Genomic DNA, 25,310 nt, shown 5'->3' on the forward strand with positions numbered 1-25,310 from the left:
GTTGTGTTTGCTTTTGGAATCGAAATGTACAACAAACGGCCCCTGCAAGAAAACTTCCTGTTAGAAGTCTGCAAGTGCATCGAGGTGAGAGACACTGGGCTTTGTTGCTTGCTTCCTTCTGGTTTTCCTCTTACTTTAAGGGGGGGAAGCTGCCCAGGGAGCTGTGGACAGGAATCTGTCTGATCATGGGCTCTCTGGCCTCAGGGGACCCCATGAGGGGTTTGGGGCTCCACCCTGGAGCAATCAATCAATCAATCAATCAGTGGTATTTATTGAGTACCTACTGTGTGCAGAGAACTGTACTAAGCACTTGGGAGCATACAGTACAAAAGCATTAGTAGACATGTTCTTCCCTGCAGTGGGTTCCCAGCAGCCTCCTCCAGTCTTCCAGGCCATGGGGATGGGAGAGGTGGGCCGTGCTGGCCCTGCAGCTCTGCCACGTGGCACAGCAGGGCCGGACCGGCGGGTGGGTAGAGGTCCAGACTCGAGCCCGGACTCTGCTCCAGGCTGAAAGGCAGATCTTGGACGAGGAATCGGATACTCCCTGGGCCTGAGGCCACAGGGGGCCAAGTCGAGGTCTTGTGGGGAAGACCCAGGGTCAGAGGGGCAGGGGGCACAGGTAACAGGTGTCTCTGGGGTCAGAACCTTATCACCCCCTTGCACCCCAGATTAGAAAGACCTTGGGCTGGGGAGTAGTAGGGGGAGAGGGGCCTGTGTGTAGAGGAGGGGGGTGGGGTGGAGCTATGTGGACTGACAGGCCAAAGGTGAGGGAGCCATGTGAACTGACAGGGGGAACAGGGGAATGAGGCTGTGCAGACAGGACTGAGTGGGAATTGGGTTTTGGGCGAAATGGAGGGAGGTGGTATTGGGGGCCGGGCCTCTCTGCTTCCCTGCCCTGATGGCTCTGCCCTCTCCCCCAGTTTGCTCTCAGCAACCGGCTGAGGAATCGTTCCAGCCAGATTCCTAAGAGAGAACACTGGCTGGACTGGGCAGCTGAGAAATATCCAGTAAGTCCATGGCGAGAAGCCCCCGGGGGCACGGGAAGTGGGGCATGAGGCCCCTTTCCTCCCTCCCTTCCTCCCTTCCTCTCTCCCTCCTTCCCTGGTCCCTGGAGATATTTTCTTGTCATTAGGAAGGAACTAGGCTGGGAGGGTGGGACCCAAGCCCCGGCACCCCTCTTCCCCCCAGTTCTGGTGGCCCAGCCCCTCGCTTGGCCAGGCCAAGCTGATGATAAGAGGTTTCTCACTGAGAAGCAGCATGGCCTAGTGGATAGAGCTCAGTCCTGGGAGTAAGAAGGACCTGGGTTCTAATCCCAATTCCACCACTTGCCTGCTGTGTGATCTTGGGGAAGTTACTTCACTGCTCTGTACCTCCTTTTCCTCATCCATAAAATGGGAATAAAGACTGTGAGCCTCATATGTGTTATGGACAGTGTCCAAACTGTCTAGTTTGTATCTACCCCAATGCTTAGTTCAGTGCCTGGCACATAGTAAGTACTTAACAAATACCATTAAAAAAAGGAAAAAAGAGGGTGCTTAGGGCCTGAGTACACTGTTCCTGGTGTCATATTCTCCGTGGTCAGCCTGAGGGTCCTGGGAGCCTGGCCAGGATCCAGGACTGTTCTTGGGGAGAGAGGGAGGCCCAGGGGCCTCTCAGCTCCAGAGAAGTAGTGGGCTGTCCAGCCCGGCCCTAACATAAACCCAGGTTCTGTGTCCATACCACAGACCTCCTGTGTCTGCCATGGCCCAATTGTCCCAGGCCAGACAGACAGATGGACTCCCCTAAGCTCACCACAGCCCAATGCCTCAGTCCAGACAGACAGATTCCTCTGGGCAAACCACAGTCTGACTGTCCCAGGCCAGACAGACATATGGACTCCCCTGGGCTCATCACAGTCTGATTGTCCATGACCAGACAGACAAAGAAATCCCTCTGGGCCCACCACGGTCCTATTGTCCCTGGCCAGACAGACAGACAGACAGACAGACAGACTCCTCTGGGCTCAACCCTTCCTGACCAACCCTGGTCAGACAGGCAGATGGACTTCCCTGGGTTCATCACAGTCTGACTGTCCCAGGCCAGACGGACAGACAGACTCCCCTGGATTCAACATGGTTCAATTGTTCCGGGCCAGGTGGACAGGCAGACTTCTCTGGGCTCAACACTGCCTGACTGTCCCAGGTCAGACAGGCAGATGGACTCCCCTGAGTTAAACATGGTTCAGTTGCCCCAGACCTGATGGGCAGACAGACTCCCCTGGGATCACCACGGTCCAGCTATTCCAGGTCAGACAGATAGACAGACTCCCCTGGGCTCACTATGGCCCAAATATCCCAGACTGGACAGGTAGACAGACTCACCTGGGCCCATTTTGGCTTAATTGACCAAAGCTAGACAGAGAAATGAATTCCCCTGGGCTCACCATGGCCCAGTTGTCCCAGGTCAGACAGACAGACATTCTTTCCTGGGCTCACCACAGCCCAATTTTCCCGGGCCAGACAGATTGTCTCCCCTGGTTTACCACAGTCTGATTATCCCAGGCCAGACATGCCAGATGGACAGACAGACAGGGGGCCCTGCTGTGTTCAAAGATCTGGGAAAGTGCTTAGTACAGTGCTCTGCACACAGTAAGCACTCAGTAAATGCAAATGAATGAACTGAATGAAAGGACACTCCAATACGCCCCTGGTTCTCTGGCCTGGTGTCTTGCCACTCTCCCCTTCAGAGACAGTTCCCCTTCCAGCCCTGGTGTCCCACCCATCCCTCCAGGTCCCCCAGGATTCCTGGGCCTTCGGCCCTAATTAGAGGGGCTGGCGGTCAGGCTGCCCCTTCTCCTTCCTGCCTCTGCAGAAGCAACTGATTGCAGAGGTGAAGGCGCTCACCCGCATGCTGTTTCTCCTCACACCGCTGCCCATGTTCTGGGCTCTCTTTAATCAGCAGGTAAGAAGGCCCTTTCAGGATCCAGCTCTCCCTCATCCTCTCCCTTCCTGCCCCCCTGCTGGGTCCAGGCAGAGGGCTCTCTCTGAGAGCTGACCAATCGATCTATCCATCGATCAATGTGTTCATCTGAGACCAGGCACTCATTGCTCAGTGGCTCTGAGGATTTTTAGGACTACAGAGTCCCCTGCACTCAAAGAATTCTGCCCTTGGCTCACTCGGCTTCTTCCCAGAGTCCCTACTGGTGGGAGGGAGGCTGCCCTCCTCCTCCCTGACTCCCCCCATGCTCTCTCTCTCCCTCCCTCCCTCTTTTCCTCCCTCTCTTCTCAGATACCGTAGAGCCCTGAATCCTGAGTCTCAGCTCTGGACTTCAGACTTCGTACCAATGGGATGGAGGGTGGGCCAAAGGCCAAGGAGAGTTTTAAAATCCTCTTCTTCCTCCTCCTCCTACTCCACCTTCTCTTCCTCTTCCCACTCATTCTCCTCCTCCTCCTCCCCACACTCTTTTTCTTCTTCCTCTTCCCCCTTACCCCCTCCCCGACTCATTCTCCTCTTCCTCCTCTTCCTCCCCTCCTCAACCCTCCTCTTCCTCCTTGTCCTCTTTCTTTTCCTCCCCCTTCTTCCTTTTCTCCTCCTCATTCTCCTCTCCCTCCCTTCTCCCCCTTCTTCTTTTTCCTCCTCCTCTCCCTCACCTCCCCTTCCTCCCATTCTTCTCCCCTTCCTCTTCCTCTGCCTCCTCCTCCTCTTCTTTCTCCTTCTCCCCACCTCCCCTTTCGTCCCCCTCATCCTTAAACCAGGACCCATTGTCCCACTGACTCTAACATTAGTTGCCATGGCTGAACTCTTCTCCCACTCTCCTGTCTCCCCCAGTGCTGTTTCTCCCATGACACTCCTCTGAACCTGGAGCAAGAAGCAGGGGAAGACAAAATGAAGGGAGAGGAGCAGAGAAGGAATAACGATTAAGTAAAACAAGGAGGAGAATGACATTTGGGGACAATCAATCAGTCAGTGTATTTGTGTAGAGCACTGTATGGGAGAGACAACACAACGCAACTGGAGGAAACCATCCCTGTCCTGGAGTCAGGGAGACGGTCATTAAAAGAAATTACAGATAGGAGAAATGTTTTGGGGTGGGACAAGTATCAAAGTGCTTAGTAGGGGACAGCCCAAAGTGCATTGGTGATGCAAAGAGGAGGGAGACCAGTGTGGGGAGATGAGAAATGTGTTTGGGAAGGTATCCTGAAGAAGAAATGACTTGACTGGGGCTGTAAAGGGGGGCTGGGGATGGTCTGTTGGGTAACAAGGGAGAGACAGATACACACGGGCTGAAAGCCACACTGTTGGCCTCACCTCGGGTCTCCTGGAGATTGGGCACCTCCTGCCCCACCCTCCAGTACTCATACTGGACCTTCCTCCCTAGGGCTCCCGCTGGACTCTGCAGGCCACCAGGATGGATGGCAACATGGTGAGTGGACAGGAGGGAGGGAGGAGACAGGGAGACCTTGTCCTTATTCTTCATCCAGCCCAGGTAACCCTGGCAGTTTTGGCTTCTGGGTGGCCACGTTGATAATTGGTGGAGGCAGTGTTCATTTCAGCAGTCATGGGCTACTAGTAAGCCAAGTATGGTCCTTGGGAGACAGACAACCCATAGAGGCTCCTAGGGCCTTTCCCCATCCAAGAGGAGCTGGCCTTCCTCAGCAGGGCAACCCGGACATTCCATGACCGGCTGCTTTTCTGGGCACAAAGGGAGAAGGGCCGCCATCCTGGGCCCGGCTCCTCGGGAAATGGGTAAATGTGCACAGATGCCCTCACAAAGCTAGTGAGGTTGCTTTGCCCGTCACTGACCCATGGGGAGGTGGCCCATTCTCATTCATTTAATCTTATTTATTGAGCTCTTTACTGTGTGCAAAGCATTGTGCTAAGCATTTAGGAGACTACAATATAACAATAAGCAGACAAATTCCCTGCCCACAGTGAATTTATAGTCTTGAGGGGGAGACAGAGATTAATAGAAATAAATGAATGGTAGATATGCACATAAGTGTGACCTTGGGCAAGTCACTTAACTTCTCTGTGCCTCAGTTACCTCATCTGTAAAATGGGGATTAAGACTGTGAGCCCCCCGTGGGACAACCTGATCGCCTTGTATCCTCCCCAGCACTTAGAACAGTGCTTTGCACATAGTAAGCACTTAACAAATGCCATCATTATTATTATTATTACAAGTGCTGTGGGCCTGGGAAGGGGGATGAACAAAGGGAGCAAGTCAGGGCAACACAGAAGGGAGTGGGAGAAGAGGAAAGGAGGACTTAGTCAGGGAAGGCCTCTTGGAGGAGATGTACCTTCAATAAGGTTTTGAAGGGTGGGGAGAGTCATTGTCGGATATGAGGAGGGAGAGCATTCCAGGCCAGAGGCAGAATTTGGATGAGAGGTTGGTGGTGAGATAGATGAGATCGAGGTAAAGCAAGTAAGTTAGCATTAGAGGAGCAAAATAATAATAATAATGATGGCATTTATTAAATGCTTACTATATGCAAAGCACTGTTCTAAGCACGGGGGAGGTTACAAGGTGATCAGGTTGTCCCACGGAGGCTCACAGTCAATCCCCATTTTACAAATGAGGTAACTGAGGCACAGAGAAGTTAAGTGACTTACCCAAAGTCACACAGCTGACAATTGGCAGAGCTGGGATGTGAACCCTTGACCTCTGGCTCCTAAGTCTGTGCTCTTTCCACTGAGCCATGCTGCTTCTCTGCAAAATGTGCAGGCTGGGTTGTAGTAGGAGAGTAGTGAGGTGAGGTAGGAGAGGGCAAGGTGAATGAGCAATGGTGAGGAGTTTCTGTTTGATGCGGAGATTGGGGCAACCACTGGTAGTTCTTGAGGAGAGGGGTGTAGAAAAATGAGCTGGGCAGCAGAGAGCAGTATGGACTGGAGTGGAGAGAGACAGGAAGCAGGGAGATAAGCAAGGAGGCTGATACAGTAATCAAGAGAAGCAGCGTGGCTCAGTGGAAAGAGCATGGGCTTTGGAGTCAGAGGTTATGGGTTCAAATCCCAGCTCTGACAGTTGTCAGCTGTGTGACTCTGGGCAAGTCACTTAACTTCTCTGGGTCTTAGTTCCCTCATCTGTAAAAAATGTGAGCCCCCCCGCCCCATGCCCGTGGGACAACTTGAGTACCTTGTAACCTCCCCAGCGCTTAGAACAGTGCTTTGCACATAGGAAGCACTTAATAAATGCCATCATGATTATTATTATTAAGGTGGGATAAAATAATTGCTTGGATTAACGTGGTAGCAGTTTGGATGGAGGGGATAGGGTGGATTTTAATGATGTTGTGAAGGTGGAACCGACAGGATTTAGTAATGGACTGAATATGTGGGTTGAGTGAGAGAGAGGAGTGAATAATAATGTCAAAGTTACAGACTTGTGAGACAGGAAGGATGGTGGTGCCGTCTAAAGTGATGGGAAAGTCGGGAAGGACAGGGTTTGGGTGGGAAAATAAGGAGTTCTGTTTTAGACATGTTACGTCTGAGGTGACGGCAGGGCATCCAAGTAGAAGCACAGAGAAGTAAAGTGATTTGCCCAATGTCACCCATCAGGAAAGCCTTTTGGAAAGACAGTGGGCCTGGAAGTTAGAGGTCATGGGTTCTAATCCTGGCTATGCCACATGTCTGCTGTGTGACTCTGAGCAAGTCACTTAACTTCTCTTTGCCTCAGTTACCTCATCTGTAAAATGGGGATCAAGGCTGTGAGCCTCACGAGGGACATGGACTGTGTCAACCTGATTACCTTGTAGATACTCCAGTGCTTAGAACAGTGCTTGGCACATAGTAAGCGCTTAACAAATACTATTATTATTAATTATTAATTAATTAATATTAATTAATTATTAATTATTAATAATAAGCATCAGAGCCAGGATTAAAGTCCATGTCCTCTGACTCCCAGCCCTGCGGTCTTTCCACTAGGCTGCGCTGCCTCTCATGCTCATGGTCATGCTAAAATGGTGCTGTTAACTCTCCAGTTCTGTTGTTTCAGGGCCTGTTTGTGATTAAGCCCGACCAGGTCCAGGTAAGAAGGCAGTGGGTTGCCCCTCCAAGGCCCTGGCCCCTCCCTCTCTTTCCCTCCTTCGCTCCCTCCCTCCTCTGAGCATCCTGCCCTACCTGCCAGCCAAACGGCTTGATTGATGAACTGATTCACTTTGCCGGCTGCTGGGCCGATCAGCACTGGAGGGATGAGAAGGGTGGGCTCGGGGAGGGAGAGAGTGTCATCCATGGCAGGCCTGCCCAGCACGGAGTTGGGCCCGGTGAAATCTGGAGGGGAAACGAGTAGCTGGTCAGACGGGCGCACCCTAAGCCTGCTTCTCTGGTGCCACAGATGCTTAACTCCATTTTGATGCTTATCCTTATTCCGACGTTTGAGCTGGGAGTCTACCCCCTGATCAAAGCCTGCAGAATCAAGTTTACGTAAGTGTTCAGTGGCCAGCGGAGGCCACTTTGCCTTTCCCTTGCCCGGGGGGAGCCAGCCTCCTGGCCTGCTCTCCACAAACCAGGGAGGGCTGCTGCCATCAGCCTCAGAGCCAAACTTGTCAGAGATGAGTTGCAGTTCATTCATTCATTCATTCAATTGTATTTATTGAGCACTTACTGTGTGCAGAGCACACAGTACTAAGTACTAAGTACTAAGCACTTGGAAAGTACAAGTTGGCAACATATAGAGACAGTCCCTACCCAACAGTGGGCTCACAGTCTAGAAAGGGGAGATAGACAACAAAACAAAACATAGTAACAAAATAAAATAAGTAGAATAAATATGTACAAGTAAAATAGAGTAATAAATATGTACAAACATATATACATATATACAGGTGCTGTGGGGAGGGGAAGAAGGTATGGTGGGGGGATGGGGCGGGGGAGGAGGGGGAGAGGAAGGAGGGGGCTCAGTCTGGGACGGCCTCCTGGAGGAGGTGAGCTTTCAGTAGGGCTTTGAAGGAAGGAAGAGAGCTAGCTTGGTGGATGATTACAGATTGGCAGAGATTCCTCTCCCTGTAATCATCATACTCACAGTCATAATCATAATGGTATTTGTTAAGCTCTTGCTATATGCCCAGCATTGGACTAAACACTAGGGTGGATACAGGTCCCAAAGAGGGCTCACAGTCTCAGTAGAAGGGAGAACAGGGATTGAATCCCTATATGGCAGGTGAGAGAACTGAGGCTCAGGGAAGTGAAGTGACTTGCCCAAGGTCACAGAGCAGGCGAGTGGAGGAACTAGGTTTAAAACTCAGGTCCTCTGACTCCCAGGCCTAGGCTTTTTCCACTAAGCCAATCTTCTTCCCTCACTCTTGGTCCAGGAAATAGATGAGTAGTCATAGGTGGAGGAGGAGGAGAAGCAGAAGGAGGAGGAAGAGCAGGAGAAGGAGGAGAAACAGGAGGAGGAGGAGGAGAAAGGGGAGGTGAAGGAAGAGGAGAAGTAAAAGCATTTAATGAGCTATGTCGAAGAAATCTTCACAGGTTCTGTGTTGTGTTTAAGCCGGTATGTCAGAGACAAGTTGGTTTCTACTAGTGCTAGTAGGGAGCAGTGGTTGACAGGCAGCATTTCCTCTACTAGTCAAGGCCAACTCAGTTCCAAGCAATACAGAGTTCCTTGATTTGCAGTTGGTACAGCACCTTAGCTTCTCATGTGATCAAAGACCACAATACATGATAAATACCTTAAGACAAACAGCAGTAAATTTCTACTGGGGCTAATTGCTCGACCCTGCGTGATTCCCTCCATTATAGGGTTCTGATGGAGAAACACTACCGAGAAGCAGGTCACAGATCCTCACCTGTCTTCATCTTGGCTAAATACCTAGATGTACCAAATATCCCATTAAAACAGACACCTGAACAGGCTAAAACAAAGGAGAGGAGGATATGTGTTGTGCCCACTTTGAGCAAATACTGGCTTGGCCAGACAAAATGGAATCCAAGCCTTCCCCCAACGCTTTCCAACCTTTGGTATTCTACCACACCTAGATATTCTAGTCATCACAGTTTCTCTTGTTCACTTTAACAAGGTTATTCATTCATTCAATTGTATTTATTGAGTGCTTTCTATGTGCACAGTACTGTACTAAGCACTTTGAAAGTACAATTCAGTAAGAAATAGAAAAAATCCCTACCCAACAACGGGCTCACAGTCTAGAAGGGGGAGACAGACAACAAAACAAAACAAAACAAGTGGACAGGCATCAATGGCATCAATAAAAATAAACAGAATTATAGCTACATTCATTCAATTCATTCAATCGCATTTATTGAGCGCTTACTGTGTGCAGAGCACTGTATTAAGCACTTGGGAAGTACACGTTGGCAACATATAGAGATGGTCCCTACCCAACAGTGGGCTCACAGTCTAGAAGGGGGAGACAGACAACAAAACAAAACATATTAACAAAATAAAATAGATAGAATAAATATGTACAAGTAAAATAAATAAATAAATAGAGTAATTAATATGTACAAACATATATACATATATACAGGTGCTGTGGGGAGGGGAAGGAGGTAAGGCAGAGGATGGGGAGGGGGAGGAGGGGGAGAGGAAGGAGGAGGCTCAGTCTGGGAAGGCCTCCTGGAGTAACTGAGCTCTCAGCAGCTATATACACATCATTAATAAAATAAATAGAATTATAAATATGTACATATGTAATAATAATAATAATGGCATTTATTAAGCACTTACTATGTGCAAAGCACTGTTCTAAGCTCTGGGGTAGGTACAGGGTAATCAAGTTGTCCCACGGGGGCTCACAGACTTAATCCCCATTTTCCATATGAGATAACTGAGGCACAGAGAAATTAAGTGACATGCCCAAAGTCACACAGCTGACAAGTGGTGGAGACGGAATTTGAACCCATGACCTCTGAGTCCAAAGCCCGGGCTCTTTCCACTGAGCCACTCTGCTTCCCCTAACTGTGGGGTGGGGATGGGGATAGAGCAGAGGGAGGGAGTAAGGGTGATGGTGAGGGGGGAGATGGGGGAGTTTTTGCTTGATTCGTAGGCAACCACTGGAGATTTTTGAGGAGAAGGGTGACATGCCCAGAGCATTTCTGTAGAAAGATAATCCCAGCAGCAGAGTGAATCATAGACTGAAGTGGGGAGAGACAGGAGGTTGGGTGATCAGAAAAGAGGCAATCAACTGGGCCTAGAGACAAAATCTACATCTCTACCCACTGCTCTCTTTCCCTCTCTCCAGGCTCATATCTCCTCTTGCCTTCAGGACATCTCCATCTGGATGTCTGCCCACCATCTAAAACTCAATATGTCCAAGACTGAGCTCCATATCTTCCCTCCCAAACCCTGCCCTCTCCCTGACTTTCCCATCACTGTAGACGGCACTACCATCCTTCCTGTCTCACAAGCCCGCAATCTGGGTGTCATCCTTGACTCCTCTCTCTCGTTCACCCCACACATCCAATCTGTCATCAAAACCTTCCGGTCTCACCTCCAAAACATCGCCAAGATCTGCCCTTTCCTCTCCATCCAAACCGCTACCTTGCTTGTTCAATCTCTCATCCTATCCCGACTGTATTACTGCATCAGCCTCCTCTCTGATCTCCCATCCTCCTGTCTCTTCCCACTTCAGTCTATACTTCCCTCTGCTGTCCGTATTATCTCTGTACAGAAACGCTCTGGGCATGTGATTCCCCTCCTCAAAAATCTCCTGTGGCTGCCTGTTAACCTGTGAATCAAGCAAAAACTCCTCACTCTCAGCTTCAAGGCTCTCCATCCCCTTGCCCCCTCCTACCTGACCTCCCTTCTCTCCTTCTACAGCCTAGCCCACACCCTCCACTCCTCTGCCACTAACCTCTTCACTGTGGTTTGTTCTCGCTTGTCCCACCGTCGACCCCTGGCTCACATCCTTCCCCTGGCCTGGAACGCCCTCCCTCCACACATCTGCCAAGCTAGCTCTCTTCCTCCCTTCAAAGCCCTAATGAGAACTCACCTCCTCCAGGAGGCCTTTCCAGACTGAGCCCCCTTTTTCGTCTCCTCCTCCCCGGACTGCCCTACCCCCTTCCCCTCCCCACAGCACTTGTATATTTTTGTACGGATTGATTACTCTATTTATTTTACTTGTACATATTTACTATTCTATTTATTTTGTTAATGATATGCATATAGCTTTAATTCTATTTTTTTCTGACTATTTTGACACCTGTCTATATGTTTTGTTTTGTTGTCTGTCTCCCCCTTCTAGACTGTGAGCCCGTTGTTGAGTAGGGACCGTCTCTATATGTTGCTGACTTGTAGTCCCCAAGCGCTTAGTACAGTGCTCTGCACACAGTAAGCACTCAATAAATATGATTGAATGAATGACTGAATCAACAAAACCGATCAGAAGGGATGGATTGAAGAGAAGGGACTAATGCAAGGGGCAGACCACTGAGGACAGGCCACTGGACTAAGCATTTGCAGAGTTTTAAATCAAGAAAAGGACGAGTTCCTTGCCAATAGGAGTGTTGACTCTTAATGAGGGAGATGGCATGAAAGTATTCTCAAGCAGAGTGATCCAAATAAATCCTCAACCATATCAGAGTAAACATGGGTAAAGGGGAGGTTAGGGGAGAAGTACCATGCAAAGTATAAAAGTGCTAAGTTCACAAGTGCTAAGAACAGACCACTGATGGAAATCCCCCATCTGCCCAATGATTATGTGGTAGAGGGTTTAAGTCTGCCCATCTCCCCACTTAGAGTTGAAGCTCCTTGAGAGCAGGGAACAGGCCAGGCTTGGTACTTGCATTGGTTGTGCTTTTAGACTGTGAGCCCACTGTTGGGTAGGGACTGTCTCTATGTGATGCCAATTTGTACTTCCCAAGCGCTTAGTACAGTGCTCTGCACATAGTAAGCGCTCAATAAATACGATTGATTGATTGATTGATTGTGCTCTGCTCCAAAGAGCCACTGAGTCAGTCAGTCAGTGAGTCAGTCAGTCGTATTTATTGAGCACTTAACTGTGTGCAGAGCTAAGTCAAATATAACAATAAACAGACAGAATCCCTCCCCACAACAAGCTTGCAGTTTAGAGGGGGAGACAGACATAAATATAAATAAAATTACAAATATGTACATCAGTGCTGAGAGTCTGGGAATACAGAGAGCAAGCCAGAGCGATGCAGAAGGGAGTGGGAGAAGAGGAAAGGAGGGCTGAGTCAGGGAAGGCTTCATGGAGGAGATGTGCCTTCAATAAGGTCTTGAAAGTGGGGACAGTAATTGTCTGTCAGGTGAACAGAGGCATCGTGAAGGACAGTTATCAAAGATTGGGAGAGTATGCAAGTGCCCAGTGCACCCAAGAGCTTGGTGCAGAGCTGCAATTGTCCCTCCTTGGCCCTCGCTGACCAGGAAGCTGCAGTGCAGCTTAGTGGAAGGAGCTCGGGCTTTGGGATTCAGAAGTTCGGAGACTCTAATCCCAGCTCTGCCACTTAATAATAATAGTAATAATGATGGCATTTATTAGGTGCTTATTATGTGCAAAGCACTGTTCTAAGCACTTATTAGCTGTGTGACTTTGGGCAAGTCACTTAGCTCCTCTGTGCCTCAGTTACCTCATCTGTAAACTGGGGAGGAAGGCTGTGAGTCCCACATGGGACAACCTGATTACCTCCTATCTACCCCAATGCTTAGAACAGTGCTTAGCACATAGTAAGGGCTTAACAAATATCATTATTATTATTATTATTATTGTTATTAGCCCAGTAGCTCAGCTTCCTCAGGTCGTTCTGTGTTTCCTCTCATCTTCAGAGCATCTAAATCTCTGAAAAAGCTTTGTGGCCCCTGCCCTCATGGAGATTTCCTCAACAGTGCTCAAGTGCTTAGTACAGTGCGCTGCACACAGTAAGCGCTCAATAAATCATCATCATCAATCGTATTTATTGAGCGCTTACTATGTGCAGAGCACTGTACTAAGCGCTTCAATAAATACGATTGAATGAATGAAAGTGCCCATAAAAATAGTAATAATAACAATAATAGTGGTATTTGTTTAGCATTTACTATGTGCCAATCAATGTACCAAGCACTGGAGTAGACGCAAGATAATCAGGTCCCATTCAGGGCTCACAGTGGAAAGAGCCCGGGCCCGGGAGTCAGAAGACCTGAAAGCAGCGTGGCTCAGTGGAAGGAGCATGAGCTTGGTAGTCAGGGGTCATGGGTTCTAATCCTGACTCTGCCACTTGTCAGCTGTGTGACTTTGGGCAAGTCACTTAACTTCTCTGGGCCTCAGTTCCCTCATCTGTTGAATGGGGATGAAGACTGTGAGCCTCCCGTGGGACAACCTGATCACCTTGTAACCTCACCAGCGCTTAGAACAGTGCTTTGCACATCATAAGTGCTTAATAAATGCTATTATTATTATTATTATTATTATTATTAGTCTATGGGCCTCAGTTACCTCAGTTACCTCATCTGTAAAGTGGGGATTAAGACTGTGAGCCCAATGTGGGACAACCTGATAATAATAATAATAATAATAATGGCATTTGTTAAGTGCTTACTATGTGCAAAGCACTGTTCTAACCGCTGGGGAGGATACAAGGTAATCAGATTGTTCCCTGTGGGGCTCACAGTCTTCATCCCTATTTTACAGATGAAGTAACTGAGGCCCAGTGAAGTTAAGTGACTTGCCCAAAGTCACACAGCTGACAATTGGCAGAGCCAGGATTTGAATCCATGACCTCTGACTCCCAAGCCTGTGCTCTGTCCATTGAGCCACACTGCTTCTCATGTTACCTTGTCTGTAATGTATGTAAACATGTAATATGTGTATATGTAATATGTAATATGTACGTGTGTTCAAGCTTGCTCGTTCAAGCTCTCATCCTGTCTGGATTACTGTATCAGCCTCCTCTCTGATCTCCCATTGTCCTGTCTCTTCCCACTTCAATCCATACTTCACGCCGCTGCCCGGATTGTCTTTGTCCAGAAACACTCTGGGCATGTTACTCCCCTCCTCAAAAATCTCCAGTGGCTACCAGTCAACCTACGCATCAGGCAAAAACTCCTCACCCTCGGCTTCAAGGCTGTCCATCACCTCGCCCCCTCCTTCCTACCTCACCTTCCTTCTCTCCTTCTACAGCCCAGCCTGCACCCTGTGCTCCTCTGCCACTAATCTCCTCACTGTCCCTCGTTCTCGCCTGTCCCGCCGTCGACCCCCGGCCCATGTCATCCCCCTGGTCTGGAATGCCCTCCCTCCGCCCATCCGCTACGCTAGCTCTCTTCCTCCCTTCAAGGCCCTACTGAGAGCTTACCTCCTCCAGGAGACCTTCCCAGACTGAGCCCCCACTTCCTCTCCCCCTCCTCCCCGTCCCCATCCCCCTGCCTTACCGCCTTCCCCTCCCCACTACACCTGCATATATGTATATATGTTTGAACGTATTTGTTACTCTATTTTATTTGCACATATTTATTCTATTTATTTTATTTTGTTAATATGTTTTGTTTTGTTCTCTGTCTCCCCCTTCTAGACTGTGAGCCCACTGTTGGGTAGGGACCGTCTCTATATGTTGTCAACTTGTACTTCCCAAGCGCTTAGTCCAGTGCTCTGCACACAGTAAGCGCTCAATAAATACGATTGAATGAATGAATGAATGAAGTGTGTAATATGTAATGTGTACATATGTAATATGTAATATGTACTATTATGTAATTACCTTGTATCCCCCCCAGCGCTTAACAAATGTCATCATTATTATTATATTCTAATCCCATCTCTTCCAATTGCCTGCTCTGTGACCCTGAGCAAGTCACTCAACTTCTCTGTGTCTCAGTTTCCCCAACTGTAAAATGGTGATTAAATCCTTCTCCCTCCTACTTAGATTGTGACCCCCATGTGGGATAGCGACTGTGTCTAACCTGATTAACTTGTATCTTCCCCAGCATTTAGAACAGTGCTTAACAAATACCATACTAATAATGAAGCAGCATGGATAAAGCCCGGGCCTGGGAGTCAGAAGGACCTGGGTTCTAATCCAGGATCCACCACTTGACTGCTGTGTGTCCCGGGGCAACTCACTTCACTTGTTTTTTTTGGATGGCATTTATTAAGCGCTTACTATGTGCAAAGCACTGTTCTAAGTGCTGTTCTAAGCACTTCTCTGTGCTTCATTTGTCTCATCTTTAAAATGAGGATTAAGAGTGTGAGCCCCATATGGGACAGAGACTCTGCCTAACCCGATTTGCTTGTATCCATTGTAGTGCTTAGTACAGCACCTGGCACATAGTAAGTGCTTTACAAATACCACAATTGTCATTATTATTGTTATTGTTATGAAGGAGAATAGTATCAGGCATTGAATCCCCATTTTGCACAGAGAAGTGATGTGACTAGCCCAAGGTCACACAGCAGTCGTGTGGCAGACTCGGGATTAGAACCCAGGTCCTCTGATTCCCAGGCCTGGGCTCCTCTCACTAGGCCACCCTGTTTCTCAGGCGAAAAGGGTCCATTTGCTGGGAGGAGCTCTTGCTCAGCCAAGGAAAGGCCAATTCACCTGGGTGAGAGTCACCTGGTTCCACAGGTTCCCCCGCCACCACCCCTGCCTTCCCTGCCCCCTACCCCAGGCTGGACCAGTCCAGCTCCCCATTGGCAACCTCCAGGCTGCTTCTCCTCCTGGAGCAGATGGTGCAGAGGTGGAGGGTGGGGCGAGCTGTCCGCTTCCCTCCGCTGGGCCCCATTCCCGGGTTCGGCCAGGGCAGTGGCAGGAGCGCAGGAGCAGAGGGCACAGAGGGCGCGGTGGGGTGCGGTTGTACAAGTAGGGCTTGTGTTCCGGGAGGTGGACACAGCTCCTGTTCCCACCTCTGCAGGGAGGGCTTCCTAGAAGAGGCCGGGTGTGGCGGTCCGAGGGAGACGTGGAGGGCCGATCCCGGCCCAGGAAGGGCTCTCACAGGTCAGATCGGGATGGGCCAGGCTCAGGCCGGACCGTGGGAACCTGCCTTGGGCCTCTCCCTCCCTTAGGGGGTGGGATGAGCAGTTGTCTTGTGGGTGTGGGCCCTGAGGGCTTTGGGGACTACAGAGTCCCCTGGAAGCAAGGCAGATCACACTGGGGCTTTTGTTTGGGTGTGGACTCTAGGCCTTGGGGCTCAGCTTGGGCCTAGGATTTGGGCTAGACTCCTCAAGGGCAGGGGACCATGTCTAGTAGCTGTATTGTCCTCTCCTAATAATAAAAATAACAATAATAATAATTATGGTATTCGTTAAGTGCTTACAGTGTGTCAAACACTGCTCTTTGAGCTGGGGTAAATACAAACCCATCAGTTTGGACACAGTCCCTGTCCCACATGGGGCTCATATTCTTAATACCTATTTTACAGATGAGGTAACTGCAGCACAGAGAAGTTAAGTGACTTGCCCAAGGTCACACAGCAGACAAATGGTGGTGCCAGGATTGGAACCCAGCTCCTTCTGACTCCCAGGCCCGTGCTATCCACCTGGCCAGTGCCCTGCCCACAGTGGTTGCAAGCCCTTCGAGGGCAGGGAATGCATCTACACACTCTATTGTGTTCTCCCAAATGCTCAGTACAGTGCTCTACGCAAGAGACTGTAAGCCCCTTGAGGGCAGGGACGATGTCCACTAGCTCTATTGTGCTCAGTACAGGGGCTCGGTACCGTGATGATGGTGGCATTTATTACATGCTTACTATGTGTCAAGCACTGTTCTAAGCGCTGTGGTAGATACAAGTTAATCATGTTGGACAGAGTCCCTGTCCCACATGGGATCATAGTCTATGTAAGAAGTAGAACAGGTGTCGAATCCCCATTTTACAGAGGAGGAAACTGAAAACTAGAGAAGTGAAGTGACTTGTCCAAAGTCACACAGGAGGCAATTGGCAGAGCCAGGATTAAACCCCAGGTCCTCTGACTCCTAGGCCCAGTCTCTTTCCACTAGGCCATGTTGCTTCTCAGTGCTCTGCACACAGTAGATTGTAAGCCCCTTGAGGGCAGGACCTATCTCTATTAGCTCTACTGTCCTCTCCCAGGCACTCAGTACGGTGCTCTGCACGTATTAGACCATAAGTTTCTGAAGGCAGGGACTGTCAGTCAATCGATTAGAGGCATATATTGAGTGCTTACTGTGTGCAGAGCTCTGTACTGAGTGCCTGGGAGAGGACAATACAGCAGAATTGGTAAATATGTTTCCAATGCTTGGCCTTCAGTAGGCACTCTGTAAGTACGACCAACAGCCGATGATGGGTCGGCCCAGGCCGGAGCGGCAAAGGGGAAGTTTGGAGTAGCTGCCTTGCCTCAGTTTCCCCAGTGGCTCCCTCTCTCTCCCCACAGGCCCATCAGGAAGATGGTGGTTGGCATGATCCTGGCGGCCCTGGCCTTCGCCATGGCGGCGGTCGTTGAGATAAAAGTGAATGTGAGTGCGTACACCAAGTCTGGGATGCCCAGCCCCGGCCGGCTCCCCTGAAGGACCAGAGTCCTGGCCTAGGCAACGCTTCAGCCCTTCATTCATTCATGCATTCATTCAATCAATTGTATTTATTGAGCACTTACTGTGTGCAGAGCAGTGTACTAAGTGCTTGGAAAGTACAATTCAGCAACAGATAGAGACAATCCCTACCCAATTACAGGCTCACAGTCTAGAAGGGACTTCAGCCCTCCAGCCCCCAGCCCTCCAGCCCTCCCTGCCCTCCAGCCCCCCAACCCCCCAACCCCCTGGCTCTCCAGCCCCCCAGCCCTGCAGCTTTCCAGCCATCCTGGCAGTGGCAATAGCTGAGCGCACGTTGTGGGGAAGGAGGCTGAGCACCCTGAGATCCAGTCAAGCCGGCAGGCCAGCCTCTTGGGGCCGCAACTTCTCCAGATTTAGGGGACACTTCATCTGCCGGGCCGGCCGGGCTCTGGGCCCACTAGCTGGACCTGCTGTGGCGGAGGGCACCGCTCTAAGGGTGACGGCTGTGACGTGGCTCAAGTGGGGCCCAGACATGGGCTTTGTCGTGGCCTGGATGTGGCTGCGGTGGGGTCTGGGGGTAGCCCAGATGAGGCGGTAGTGGGGCCCAGACTTGGCCCCTATGTGGGATGGGAATGGCTCTGGTGGGGCCTGGATATGGCTCTGGTGGGGCCTGAATGTGGCCCGGGTATGGCTCGGGTGTGGCCTGGGCATGGCCTGGATGTAGCTGCAGCACGGCCTGGACATAGCTTGGGTGTGGCCCAGATGTGTCTATGGCATAGCTTGGGTGAGACTCTCCCCATCTCCACAGGAAACCACCAGGACCAGGCTGGGCCTCAATGAGAGCCTCTTGCAGATCCTGAACCTGGCGGATGGCAAGGTGCGTGTCATCTTGCAGGGTTATCGAGACCCTCTGCTGTTCCTGGAACCCATCGTCCCCTTCCAGGTGAGTAGGAGCTGGACCAGTGATCCGTGGTGTGTGTGTTGGGGGGCAGGGGGCATGTGGGGCCTCAAACATCCTTGTCCTCTTTGGCCAAAGGATCTGGAGGCCCATGTAGACTGGGCCCCTAAAGATGCTCAGCTCAGGGTGAGGAGCGGACAGTGGTCCAGCTAAGGCTCCCCTCCCCTCTCAATCATTCCATCGGTAGTGTTTATTGAGCGCTTACTATGTGCAGAACACTGTACTAAATAATAATAATAATAATGATAATGGTATTTGTTAAGTGCTTACTGTGTGCCAGGCACTGTACTAAGCGCTAGAGTGGATACCAGCAATTCAGGTTGGACACCGTCCCTGTCCCACATGGGGCTCACCGTCTCAATCCCCATTTTCCAGATGAGGTAACTGAGGCATAGTGAAGTGACTTGCCCAAGGTCACGCAGCAGCAGTGGCGGAGCTGGGACTAGAACCTAGGAAAGTACAGTAGAGTTGGCAGATACGTTCCCTACCCATGACGAATTTACAGTTTAGAGGGGGAGACTGACTTTAATATAAATAATTTATAATATAGAATTTATCTATATGGACATGAGTGATTTGGGGGTCTAGGGTGAGGTGAATACTATAAGCCCAAATGTTACAGATCCAAGTGGAGAGATGATGTAGAAAGGAGAGGGAGCTGGGGAAAAGAGGGCTCAATCTGAGAAAGCCTCTTGGAGCAGATGTGACCTTAATAATGCTGTGGAGGGGCTCCTCCAGAACCTTGATCTCTAGCCTGAGGGGCTCCCAGGTTCGGAAAAGGCCGAGCAGGGCAATGTCTCCTGGGGAGGGCATCGGGACTCCCCACCCCCACCACTTGCAGGGCAGTGCTTATTCAAAGCTTGGAAGGAGGCAGGGGTGGGGAGTGCAGAAAGGACTTTGGTCTCCGTTCTGTCTAGGGAAAATAAGGTACAAATTCCCCTTGATGGTTTGGATTTTAGAGATTGGACCCATTTGTCTGGGAAAGAGCAGCTATGCGCCTCCTGTTCTAGCCCCCACAACACCCAGCTCCCCCAGCCCAGCCCCACAGGGGCTCTGGTCCCTCCCATCTCCCCATCCTCTGGGGAGCCTCGGCTGGGTACGGGGCCCTGCAGACTGATGCCGGGCACCTCAGTGCCCAGAGCAAAAGAGCTCAGACATTGGACCCCCTGGACTCCAGGACCATTGTCCCGCTCCTGAGAGATGCGATTAGGAGTCCCCAGGGGACCCCTGCCCTGACACAGTCTGCATAGGGCCAGGGCCCCCCACTCAGTGCGTCTCCTCTCCCCAGGACCCGTCTCCCTACTCCCTGCTGCAGCTGGGGTCCAAGCACCAGCAGCTGAGCTTCTTGCTGCAGGCCCAAAGCACCGCCATCCATGTGGACCACAACATCACGGGAAGGAAGTGGTACAGCCTGGTCATTCACAAGGACAGTGACAGCAACAGCGACAGCGTAGCCAGCACCCTGGTGAGGGCGGGTCCCCTCGGCCACTGCATGGGGCCAGCCTCTTAGGGGCCTGTGTCAGAGCTTTGTCTGAAGCCTGGACCAGAATTCACTGTGGAAAGTCCTGCCAGCCAGGCGGAGGGGGCTGGGGGTTGCCTTCCTCTGGGGATGCAGCCAGGAACCCCTCCTCCCAGGGACCCAGCGGGTGCCCCAGCCTGGAGTGGAAACCCAGGGGAGCCTGTCGGCTCTCCCTAGCTGGTCTCCCCCAGGCTCACATGGGTCTCCCAGTGAAGGTAGTGGGCATTTGGTCCCTGCTGGCCAGGTACACCCCCCAGATGGGACCCAAAGAGGAGGAAGCCGGGTCTCTGCCCCCTGCCAGCTGCCGAGGAAGCTGGGGCTCCCTCTCCATCTACCTGCCCCCGCCCCCCCAACAGTCCCACCCCGCTCTCTTCCTCTTGGAAAACCACAAAGGGAAGAAGACAGTGTCCTGTTCAAGAGGGTACATTTGAGGGTGCCATAGGGGGGCTGCTGAGTGGATTTCGTGGGAGTGAGGGGCTTCTAGGAAGCAGCATGGCACAGTTAATAGAGCAAGGGCCTGGGAGTCATAATGTCATGGGTTCTAATCCTGGCTCTGCCACTTGTCTGCTGTGTGACCTTGGACAAGTCACTTCATTCATTCATTCATTCATTCAATCGTATTTATTGAGCACTTACTATGTGCAGAGCACTGTACTAAGCACTTGGGAAGTACAAGTTAGCAACATATAGAGACGGTCCCTACCCAACAGTGGGCTCACAGTCTAGAAGGGGAAGACAGAGAACAAAACAAAACATATTAACAGAATAAAATAAATAAAATAATTATGTACAAGTGAAATAAATAAATAAATAGAGTAATAAGTATGTACAAACATATATACATATATACAGGTGCTGTGGGGAAGGGAAGGAGGTAAGACGGTGGGGATGGAGAGGGGGACGAGGGGGAGAGGAAGGAGGGGGCTCAGTCTGGGAAGGCCTTCTGGAGATGAGCTCTCAGTAGGGTCTTGAAGGGAGGAAGAGAGCTAGCTTGGCGGATGTGGGAAGGAAGGGCATTCCAGGCCAGGGGGATGACGTGGGCCGGGGGTTGACAACAGACAACAGAGAAGTTACCTCATCTGTAAAATGGGGATTGAGACTGTGAGCTCCACGTGGGACGGAGACTGTGTCCAACCCAATTTGCTTGTATCCACCCCAGCTCTTAGTACAATGCCTGGCACATAATAAGTGCTTAATAAATACCAGACATATTATTGTTATTATTATCCCAGGGGATTGAGGGAGGTGAGTTGTGTGGTCAGGGATGTGGACTGCCCTTTTCCTTTCTCCCTGAGGCTGTCTATGTCCCACTCGAGGCCAGAAGCCTGGACCCCGATGGCTGCTTCTCAGGGCAGAAACCTTGACCCACAGAAACCGTGAACGGGGCCGAGGAGGGAAACTGGGCGGCCTGAGTAGGGCTGAAGGGGGCTGAAGAGGGCTGAGGGCACCATTGTCCCTTACTCTACCGAGCTAGGGAAGGCCCATCTGTCCTCCTGGGGAAGGGAAATGAATACTCTCCTCTCTCCCTGCTGCAGGTGGAGGATATGGACATCAAACCGCCCAGAGGAACGGCAGCCATGAGGTGCAGCTGAAGGGGGGCTCCTGGCCCTGCTGGGTGGGGGGCGGGAGGGGCCCATCACCTTGCCCCTCTCCCTGCCTCCCGGGCCGCAGCCTCAGGTTTCCAGCATGGCTGCCTGTGGGGCAGGGCTCAGTGCCTGGGCTGGGCAGAGTGGGCTGAGACCCTCCACATGGGTGGACTGGGACAATGTGGGGGAGAGAGGCAGCCAGGGGAGGGGAGGTACAGGCACTGGCCCAGAAACAGGAGTGGGAGGGCAGACAGCAGGAAAGGTTGTGTCCCTGGCTGGCCCAGCTCCCAGCCCCTTTGTCTCACTGCTGAGGACAGACCGAGCCCGATTCTCCCCTGCTCTGTCTCAGGCCTGCCTTGCCCTGCTTCTCATAACTTGCTCCTATCTCCTGTATGCCAAAAAAATCCCTCCCTTAACCCCACGGCTCCCTCCAGTTTTCACCCCATCTTCCTTCTACCATTCCTCTCCAAACTCCTTGAGCAAGTTGTCTATACCCGCTGCCTCCACTTCCTCTCCTTTCTCCTTCATCCCCTCCAATCTGGTCCCCGCCTCCTTCACGTCAGAGAAACTTCCCTCTCAGTGGTCACCAATGATCTCCTTCTTGCCAAATCCAGTGGCCTCAGTTCCATCTTAATCCTCCTTGACCTCTCGGCAACCTTCAAAACTGTGGATCACCCCCTTCTCCTGGAAACATTATCCAACCTTGCCTTCACTGAAACTGTCCTCTCCTTGTTCTCCTCTCATCCCTTCAGCCACTCATTCTCAATCTTCTTTGTAGGCTCCTCTTCTGCCGTCCACCCCCAAATTGTGGGAGTCCCTCAGGGCTCAGTTTTGGGTCCCCTTCTATTCTCCATCTACACCCACTCCAATGGAGAACTCATTAGCTACTGTGGCCTCAACGCCCATCTCTATGTGGATGATTTCCAAATGTCCCTCTCCAGCCCTGGTCTCTCTCCTTTCCTGCAGTCTTACATTACCTCATGCCTTCAGGACATCTCTTCTTGGATGTCCTGCTGACACCTCAAATTTAACATGTCCGAAACAGGACTCCTCATCTTCCCACCTTCCCTGCCTTCCCCATGACTTTCCCATCACTGTAGACAGCACCACCATCCTCCCTGCCTCACAAGCCCATAGCCTTGTCATTAGCCTTGACTCATTTCTTTCATTCAACTCTCATATTCAATCAGTCACCAAATCCTGTCGATACTACATTCCCAACATTGCTAAAATCCATGCTTTCCTCCCATACAAGCTGCTTCCACGTTAATCCAAGCACTTATCCTACCTCTCCTTGCTGACCTCCTTGCCTCCTGTCTCTCCCCACTCCAGTCTATACTTCACTTTGCTGTCCAGATCATTTTTCTACAAAAATGTTCAGTCCATGTTTCCCCACTCCACAACAAACTCCAGTGATTTCCCCTCCATCTGTGCATTTCATTTTTTTGTATTTCAATCAAATTTATTAAGCGCTTATTGTGTGCAGAACTTGTACTTCCCAAGTGCTTAGTACAGTGCTCTGCACACAGTAAGCACTCGATAAATACGATTGAATTGAATTGCAGAACACTGTACTAAGTGCTTGGGAAAGTACAATACAACAATAAAGAGTGATATTCCCTGCCCACAGTCTAGACTCAGCAGGGGGGAGACAGACATCAATACAAATAAATAAAATTACAGGTATGTACTTAAGTGCTGTGGGGCTGGGGTTGGGGGAGGGATGAGCAAAGGGAGCAAATTGGGGCAACGCAGAAGGGAGTGGGAGATGAGGAAAAGTGGGGCTCAGTCTGGAAAGTCCTCTTGGAAGAGATGGGCCTTCAATAAGGCTTTGAAGGGGGTAGAGTAGTTGTCTGTTGGATTTAAGGAGGGAGGGCATTCTAGGCCAGAAGCAGGACGTGGGCTAGGAGCCGATTGCGAGACAGGCAATATCGAGGCACAGTGAGAAGGTTCGCACTAGAGAGGAGCGAAGTGTGCGGGCTGGGTTACAGATGGAGAGAAGCAAGGTGAGGTAGGAGTGGGTAAGGTGGTGGAGTGCTTTAAAGCCAATGATGAGGAGTTTTTGTTTGACCACACACATCCAATCCATTACCAAAACCTGCCGGTCTCACCTCCGCAACATCACCAAAATCCTCCCTTTCCTCTCCATCCAAACCGCTACCTTGTTGGTTCAATCTCTCATCCTATCCGGACTGGATTACTGCATCGGCCTCCTTTCTGATCTCCTATACTCCCATCTCTCACCACTTCAGTCTATTCTTCACTCTGCTACCCAGATTATCTTTCTACAGAAATGCTGTGGGCATGTCACTCCCTTCCTCAAAAATCTCCAGTGATTGACTATCAACCTTCACATGAAGCAAAAGCTCCTCACTATTGGCTTCAAAGCTCTCCATCACCGTGCCCCTTTCTACCTTACCTCCCTTCTCTCCTTCTACAGCCCAGGCCACACACTCTGCTCCTCTGCTGTTAACTTCATCACTGTGCTTCATTCTCGCCTGTCCCACCATCAACCCCTGGCCCACATCCTACCTCTGGCCTGGAATGCCCTCCCTCCACACATCCGCTGAACTCGCTCTCTTCCTCCCTTCAAAGCCCTACTGAGAGCTCACCTCCTCTCAGGAGGCCTTCCCAGACTGAGCCCCCTTTTCCTCTGCTCCTCCTTCCCCTGCCATTGCCCCCACTCCCTCCCTCTGCCCTACCCTCTTCCCCTCCCCATAGCACTTGTGTATATTTGTACATATTTATTACTCTACTTTATTAATGATGTGTGTATAGCTATAATTCTGTTTATTCTGATGGTATTGACACCTGTCTGTTTTGTTTTGTTTTCTGTCTCCCCCTGCTAGACTGTGAGCCCGTTGTTGGGTAGGGACTGTCTCTATATGTTGCTGATTTTTACTTCCCAAGTGCTTAGTACAGGGCTCTGCACACAGTAAGCGCTTTATAAATACGGTTGAATGAATGACTGATGTGGAGGTGGATGGGCAACCACTGGAGTTTTTTGAGGAGTGGGGTGATATATACTGAATGTTTTTGTAGAAAGATGATCTGGGCAGCGGGGTGAAGTTTGGACTAGAGTGGGGAGAGACAGGAGATTGGGAGGTCAGCAAGGAGGCTGATGCAGTAATCTAGGTGGGATAGGATGAGTGACTGTATTAACACGGTAGCAGTTTGGATGGAGAGGAATGAGTGGATTTTAGTGATGTGAAGTAGGGACTGACAGAATTTGGTGACGGATTGAATATGTGGGTTGAATTAATTAATTCATTCATTCAATTGTATTTACTGAGTGCTTACTGTGTGCAGAGCACTGTACTAAGTGCTTGGGAAGTATAAATTGGCAACATATAGAGACGGTCCCTACCGAACAGCGGGCTCACAGTCTAGAAGGGGGAGACAGACAACAAAACAAAACATATTAACAAAATAAAATAAATAGAATAAATATGTACAAGTAAAATAGAGTAATAAATACATACAAACATATATACATATATACAGGTGCTGTGGGGAGGGGAAGGAGGTAAGGCAGGGGGGATGGCGGGGGGGAGGAGGGGGCTCAGTCTGGGAAGGCCTCCTCCAGGAGGTGAGCTCTCAGTAGGGCTTTGAAGGGAGGAAGAGAGCTAGCTTGATGGATGTGCAGAAGGAGGCCATTCCGGGCCAGGGGGATGATGTGGGCTGGGGGTCAATGTCGGGACAGGCAAGAACGAGGCACAGTGAGGAGATTAGCGGCAGAGGAGTGGAGGGTGCAGGCTGGACTGTAGAAGGAGAGAAGGGAGGTGAGGTGGGGGGGGCGAGGTGATGGAGAGCCTTGAAGCTGAGGGTGAGGAGTTTTTGCCTGATGAGAATGAGAGAGAGGATTCAAGGAAAAGTCAAG

The 25,310-nt window shown here is 50.6% G+C and overlaps 1 protein-coding gene across 5 annotated transcripts in view; it reads left to right on the forward strand.

The window, feature by feature from the left end:
• Positions 1-25,310, forward strand: part of LOC119933402 (solute carrier family 15 member 2-like) — a 100,151-nt gene that overhangs the window by 60,744 nt on the left and 14,097 nt on the right. For 3 of the 5 annotated variants that reach the window (XM_038752904.1, XM_038752941.1, XM_038752932.1), the window contains 10 exons: positions 2-84; positions 921-1,007; positions 2,851-2,940; positions 4,358-4,402; positions 6,974-7,006; positions 7,313-7,401; positions 17,253-17,334; positions 18,176-18,310; positions 19,614-19,790; positions 21,380-21,426. In XM_038752904.1, coding sequence (XP_038608832.1) covers positions 2-84; positions 921-1,007; positions 2,851-2,940; positions 4,358-4,402; positions 6,974-7,006; positions 7,313-7,401; positions 17,253-17,334; positions 18,176-18,310; positions 19,614-19,790; positions 21,380-21,426 — 868 coding nt within the window. Of the gene's footprint in view, position 1; positions 85-920; positions 1,008-2,850; positions 2,941-4,357; positions 4,403-6,973; positions 7,007-7,312; positions 7,402-15,778; positions 15,862-17,252; positions 17,335-18,175; positions 18,311-19,613; positions 19,791-21,379; positions 21,427-25,310 lie in introns of all 5 variants that reach the window. The other 2 variants (XM_038752913.1, XM_038752922.1) reach the window with 2 other exon arrangements.

This window comes from Tachyglossus aculeatus, chromosome 1 (genome assembly GCF_015852505.1).
Source record: "Tachyglossus aculeatus isolate mTacAcu1 chromosome 1, mTacAcu1.pri, whole genome shotgun sequence".
Classification (NCBI taxonomy): domain Eukaryota; kingdom Metazoa; phylum Chordata; class Mammalia; order Monotremata; family Tachyglossidae; genus Tachyglossus; species Tachyglossus aculeatus.